This window comes from Triturus cristatus, chromosome 4_1, assembly GCF_964204655.1.
Source record: "Triturus cristatus chromosome 4_1, aTriCri1.1, whole genome shotgun sequence".
Classification (NCBI taxonomy): domain Eukaryota; kingdom Metazoa; phylum Chordata; class Amphibia; order Caudata; family Salamandridae; genus Triturus; species Triturus cristatus.
In genome coordinates, this window is record NC_140585.1 from 781,389,473 (window position 1) to 781,396,429 (window position 6,957).

The 6,957-nt window shown below is 47.0% G+C and overlaps 1 protein-coding gene across 7 annotated transcripts in view; it reads left to right on the top strand.

Moving 5' to 3' along the window:
- USP15 (ubiquitin specific peptidase 15) overlaps positions 1–5,170 on the top strand; it is a 743,655-nt gene extending 738,485 nt beyond the window's left edge. For 6 of the 7 annotated variants that reach the window (XM_085653347.1, XM_085653352.1, XM_085653353.1 and 3 more), the window contains one exon: positions 4,620–4,923. In XM_085653347.1, the coding sequence (XP_085509473.1) occupies positions 4,620–4,808 (189 nt within the window). In that variant the 3' untranslated portion in view covers positions 4,809–4,923. Of the gene's footprint in view, positions 1–4,619 lie in introns of all 7 variants that reach the window. The other variant, XM_085653348.1, reaches the window with a different exon arrangement.
- Positions 5,171–6,957: the final 1,787 nt, after the last annotated feature.

Below are 6,957 nucleotides of genomic sequence, written 5' to 3' on the forward strand. Positions count from 1 at the left end.
AAGGGTCGACCCTGAGTTTCCCTCCCTTTCCAGGACCCGGAGCGACCCCCGCCCAGCTTCGTACGTTCTTCAAAGCGATGCATGCCATCTTTGGGCGGACCGACCCCGCTGGTGCGCCTTCGTGCCCGCGGACTCGGTTGAGGGGCCTAGGTCTTCGCTGCCGGTGCCACAGGCCCCCCTTGGATCCAGACCTGGATCAGGATCGGCGCCAGTGGTGGTCAGGACTAACCTCCTGACAGAGGTGCTTCAACTGACTGCGAGCTTTTCGGAGTCCTTGCTGCCGTTTAACAAGGCCCTCACAGACGTCCTTTTGGGCATGTGGCCCAGGTCCAACACGGGGGCTCCTGTGGACAGGATGATGTCCGGCGCCACCGCCCAGCTCCGGGCGACCCCACTTTCTTCTCCCAATATCTCCACCCCCCCCCTGGAAAGCTTGGTAGTTCAAGCTTCTACCTCCAAAAGCGCCTTCCCTACCGCTCCACCGAAAAGGAAATCCAAGAAGCTGGTCCACCTTGGCAAGAAACTTTTCTCTTCCGCTAGCTTAGGACTGCGGTCCATAAACACCGCATGTTTCTTGGACTGTTATTCGCACTCAGTGTGGGATACGGTGGCGCCGGTGCTGCCTCAGTGTCCGAAGGAGGCCCGGGCAGTGCTTTCCCAGGCTGTGTCTGCCGGGAGGGATGCAGCAAAGTTTACAATCCGTTGTGGGCTGGACACCACCGACTCTCTGGGCAGGACCATTTTAACGTCGGTAGCGCTTCGTCGCTATGCCTGGATGAGGTCCACTGGTTTTTCAGGGGATGTCCAGAACACCTTGATGGACATGCCCTTTGATGGCCGTCGCCTTTTTGGCGACAAAGCAGACAACGCCCTAGAGCGCTTCAAGGACTCACGGGCTACGGCCAAGTTCTTGGGCCTCTCCACCCGTCCGGCGCAATCTGCTTTTCGCCCCTTTTGTGGTTACGGAAGGGGTGCCCTGCTACGTCCCACCCAGAGCCACAGGCAGCAGCAAGTTACCCAACCTTCGTGCGGCTGAGGATGTGAAAACAACCGGTGTGGTTCCGGGGGCCAGCGGGCGGGCCAGTCCACCAACCCCCTCTCTGCAGCAGCCTCCAAACCCTCCTAGTCTGACCTTTCAGGCCCATCAAACGCCAGTGGGCGGCAGGATTCGCCATCACCTCCCCCACTGGCGCACCATCACTTCGGACAGGTGGGTTTTGCAAATAGTCCGAAGGGGCTACTCCCTCCCCTTCGAGACTACCCCTCCAGCCATGCCACTGCGATACCACCGCATGTCGGCGGATCATCTGGCTCTTCTCCAGCAGGAAGTTACGGCTCTCTTGGGAAGCCATCGAGCAAGTTCCTGTCCCAGAAGTAGGTCTTGGTTGTTACTCCCACTGCTTTCTGGTTCCCAAGAAGGACAAGGGCCTGCGTCCTATCTTGGACCTCCAGAAGGAGAAGTTCAAGATGTTGACGCTTGCTCAGGTCTTGTCTGCCCTCGACCCGCAAGACTGGATGGTAGCGTTGGACTTGCAGGACGCTTATTCTCACCTCCCCGGCCCACCGGCTTTACCTAAGGTTCACTGTAGGCCACAAGCACTTTCAATTTACCGTGCTCCCCTTTGGCCTCACCAGCGCTCCTCTGGTGTTCACGAAAGTGTTTGCAGTGGTCACAGCTCATCTGCGCCCCAGGCAGTCGTCTCCCACCTCCAGACTACGGCTGACCTCCTGCATCTGCTGGGGTTCTCCATCAATGTGCCAAAAAAGCTCCTTGTCATCGGATTGGTTCTGGACAGCAGTTTTGGGTCTATCCTCCCGAACAGCAAGTCCGGGATATTCGGGCTATGATTCCGATCTTTCAGCCTCTATCCCGGGTCTCGGTCAGAATGACCCTGAGGCTGCTGGGCCTCATGGCCTCCTGCATCCTACTGGTCGATCATGCCAGGTGGCATATGCGGGCTCTGCAGTGGGACCTGAAGTTCCAGTGGGCGCAGCATCAGGGAATCTGTTTGTTTGCGTCCAGATCTCGGAGGGCACTGCTCAACAACTGCAGTGGTGGCTCACGAACCAGGATTGGGTCAATGGCAGATCCCTCTCCCTTCCCCAGCCAGACCACACTGAAGTGACAGATGCATCCCTTCTGGGATGGGGCAGCCACATGGGATTGGCGGACATCAGAGGCGTCTGGCCTCCGGTGGAGTCCAGGCTTCACATCAACCTTCTGGAGCTCCGGGCGATTCGTCTTGCCCTGAAGGCATTCCTTCCCTCTGTCCGGGGAAGAGTAGGGCAGGTGTACACGGACAACACCACCACCATGTGGTACTGCAACAAACAGGGCCGGGTGGTCCTCCGCCTCTGGACATGGCTGGAACATCAGGGCATTTCCTTGGTGGTTTAACACCTGACAGGATCTCTGAACGCCAGGGCGGACAAACTCAGCCGCAGGTGCATGATGGATCACGAATGGCATCTTCACTCGGAGGTGGTGCAAGGTCTCTTTCGACAGTGGGGAGAGCCTTGGTTGGATCTATTCGCCACTGAAGAGAACGCGCAATGTCAGCAATTCTGCGCGTTGGAATTTTCAAGGCGGCACTCGCTCAGCGACGCTTTTTGTTGTGAGTGAAGTTGCGGTCTGTTGTACGCCTTTCCACCTATACCACTTCTGCCCAGAGTGCTGAAGAAGATCAGGCTCGACCGGGCACAAGTCATTCTTGTGGCTCCGGACTGGGCACGAAGAGTCTGGTATCCCGTGCTGCTCAATATGGCCATGGATCCTCCGATCAGACTGCCTCTTCGGGAGGATCTTCTGTCGCAGCAGCAGTGGACGGTCCTCCACCCGAACCTGTTCAGTCTCCATCTCCTTGCGTGGAGATTGAGCGGCGGCAGTTGACGTCTTTCGACTTGCCTCGCGAAGTCTGTGATGTAATCTTGGCAGCCAGGTGTCCATCCACAAAGACGGTATATGCCTGCAGGTGCAACAAATTTGTGGCATGGTGCACAGCAAAGGCTGTGGATCACATTTCTGCCCCTCTTTCTGAAGTACTCTTGTTCCTTCTCTCTTTAGCCCAACAGGGCTCTGCTCTGGGCACTATTAAGGGCTATCTTTCAGCCATCTCTGCCTTCCTTCGGTTGCCAGATCAGCCTCCTCTTTTCAAGTCCCTGGTAGCTAACCGTTTCCTAAAAGGCTTAACGCATCTTTTTCCTCCAATCCCCTTTGTTATGCCTCAGTGGGACTTGAATCTTGTGCTAACCTGTTTAATGTGTGTGCGCCCTTTGAGCCACTGCATAACTGCCCTTTACGCCTTTTGACTCTTAAAACTGCTTTCCTGGTAGACATCACTTCTACTAGAAGGGTGAGGGAGCTCCAGGCTCTTTCTTCTAAGCCTCCTTTCCTGTCTGTTCATCCGGACTAGGTGGTTCTCAGGACCCGTCCATTCTTCCTTCCTTAGGTGGTCACTGCCTTCCACATCGGGCAGACCATTACTTTGCCCACCTTCTTTCCGCCTCTGCATCCTTCAAAGGAGGAAGAAAGGCTCCAGCGTCTAGACCCAAAACGTGCGCTCTCCTTCTATCTGGATCGCACAAACCAGTTCCGGTTGGATGATCAACTTTTTGTTGGTTACGTGGGTGCAAAGAATGGTCAGGCCGTACACAAACGCACCATTTCTCGATCGGTTGTGTTGTGTATTAAGGCTTGTTACTCTCTGGCTAAAAAGGAGCATTCAGTCAGGCTGCGCGCTCACTCCACCAGGGCGACGACAGCCACTACTGCCTTGGGAAGGGGAGTTCCTCTGAATGACATCTGTCAGGCAGCCAAGTGGGCATCGCTGCACACGTTCACCAAACACTATTGCCTCGACAGCCAAGTCCAGAGAGCCGGCTTCTTGGCCGTTCTGTTCTCCAGGATTTTAGTCGTGTACCAAACTGACATCCGCGCACGAGGGCCGCGATGTCATCCCGGCGACCACGACACCAAAGACGGACGCGGAGCCGACCGACGCCACCTTCCGACGCGCAGAGGTACTGCTGACAATAAAACTCGGCTCCAGTCTGACGCCTGTGGGTAATTCTAAGGTAAGGAATCTATTACTAACTAATGTTTCTTACAGATATATTGTTACCGAAGGTAAGTAACTAGTGAAATTGATTACATCACTGCTGACATCAAGAGATATGACAGTTTACTGTAAGCTTTTCATAATGGAAGGTATTCGGCAAGGTACACGTAGACCCAATTTTCCATAACATCTGTAGTACTAATGGGCGTATCCTTTTGTATTATGTAGAATATGAAGGATATCTGTGAAATAACTCAGAATAATTAGATATTATCCTTTTTTTACGGTAGAGATGCATAGGAAATGTAATGACTTTGTCGACATTAATAAAATCTGCAATTTATTAAAAGTTGAAGACCCTTCAAAAATAGTGTTTATTATTATTTACCTAGTGAGATGTGCCTGTTAAAGATGCCATCTTACACAGAATTTAAAAATACTCTACACGTATTTCTGAAATTCACAGAATGGTGTGCACCGTTTTAAAAATGTTTGCATTCAAACGTACCTTTAACTTTGTTTGACTGTTTTTTTGTTTTTTGTGCTATTTTTGTTTAACAGTCCAAGGCAGCATATGTACTCTTCTACCAGCGGCAAGACACCATCAGTGGAACAGGTTTTTTTCCTGTTGAAAAGGATTCTTTGCCAAGCGCTTCATCTGCCTCAAGCCTTCCAGTTGAAAGTGACGAAGATAGCAATGAGAATGACAATGATTTAGAAAATGAAAATTGTATGAACACTAATGAATGAGCTGCTAAAACAGTAGTAGCCACCAAAAATCATGCACACACAAATAAATGGTACTGTGTGTGTATGTATGTGTATATATATATATATATATATATATATATATATATATATATATATATATATATATATACACACACATACATACTCACATACCATACGTGTGTTACAAAATTTTGCAAAGTCTTGGGAAGTTTGAGATGACCGAATGTAGATCATTTTTCAATTTTTATCAGCGAGAATCTTGAAGTTGTTCCCAATGAAACCTTTGACAGGCACTGCCTATACTCCATTTGCAGTCTTGTTTCTAAAAGGTACATATATTTAGGAATTCCCGAACCTTGATATAAGTTTTCTGCTGCTGTTTAGAAGAACTGTATGTTTTTCATTGATTGTTTTGGATGTGAGTTAATTGATGTCAACAAAAATATGTTAAGTTTGTGGGCATTGGTAATTTATCCTGTTGTGTATTTCCAAGAAAATTGGTGCAAGGCTCTAGTTTTGAATGAATTGTCTGTCTGCTTAGGCAGCCACACACACTTAACTCATTCATCATATTCGCTGTATTATGATGGTAGTTAGCAAGTGTGGCATGTAAAATTGCAGTAGTGTTCAACACTATATTTTCTAGGGTTACCCTGAAATCAGTGCAGGCCTTTGTGAAAACCTAATTATGTTCATGAAAAGAGAAAATGGATAGCAAAGGTGTTTTAACCTTTTGTGGTATAGTTAAATCTTCAGAGTATTATGGTTTACTTATCGCTGCTGTGGAACGGGTTGAAGAGTGTTCATGACACTAAAAAAAATAAGTTGTGTTTCAACTGAATGTATGTATCCATTGTTGCTTGTTGGACTCCTGTTCTCTCGCTTTTCTTTCTGAGCTCTTACATTTGTGCTGTAGGTTTTCTATAGTTCTGGTAGCTTGGTGATTTTCACCCTCCCAACTATTGTAAAACTGTTTGGTTTGGCATTTCGACGTTGCCATTCTAAAGAAGGTGCATCAAGCTTTGCTTTTTTTTTATTATATAACTTGCCTTTAAATTGCTACCAGACTGTTGCAAAGGCAGGTCTATTCAATTTCTTTGTGTTCCTCGTGGAATTCACCGTAGCCTTACAGCTCATCTCAAAATACAATTTGTGACACTGTCGGAGAACTGGCATTTGCATGAAAGAGTCAGAAATTGTGCAGTAAAGATCATATATAAACCTTGAAACTGACTTCATTTAACCATTTAAAGGGTATAGGATGCCAAAATGGGCAAAAATGGCTTAAAGCAGGCATTTTTAAATTGTATACAATTCTGCCTTTAAGAGCGTCTGCATATTACGGGACAAAACACTGCATATCTACTACCTGAGGAATTACTCTTTCTCCCACTGCTATGAAAAGAATGGAAAAGTATGTTCTTCACTCGAACTAATGTAATACAGATACAATAGGTTATAAATTGTGTATTGTAAATAAAAGTTCACTCTGTGAGTGCACATTTTGGTAAATTATTTTATTTATACATTAGCATTAAACATTGACCAGGATAAATGAGGTATGTTGGACTTGGCTTTGCTTTGTACCTTGATATTGAAGCTGGTGTTACATCCTGGTATTTTAAAGCTGCTTTTTTATGTAAATAACCTCCTGCATGACAGAGGTTACAATCTGGTCTGCACTTAAGTTCACTTGGGTTTACATTTGAAATGTGCATGTTTATTTATTTATACAAATTTCAATAAAGATATTTAAGGCCTTATTTAGTTTCTATAATTTTTTAGATGCACTGCAAAGCCTGAGGTTGCATTGTGTTACAGGAGACTTTCATTCCCTCTGATTTAGAACAAGGAGGTATTAGCTGAAAAACCTTTGTATTGGTAGTTCATATTGTCTTATGCATAGAAACTGGAATAACGATCAGTATCCGCCTACCATTTCTTGCAATTTTTCAACATAATTTGAAAGATAAGACATTAGACTATTGTGAAAAAGTCCAAGAGAATTTATAAAGTTGTAACTTGCTTCAGTTAGATAAAGAATATCTAACATTGATACATTCATGTGCAAGGTGTTATATCAAAATGTTCTTGCAACATCGGGATTCCTTGTAAAAATGTTGGAAGCTGACTTTTTGGAGGATGTCTTCTTGCAAATTCCTCACCT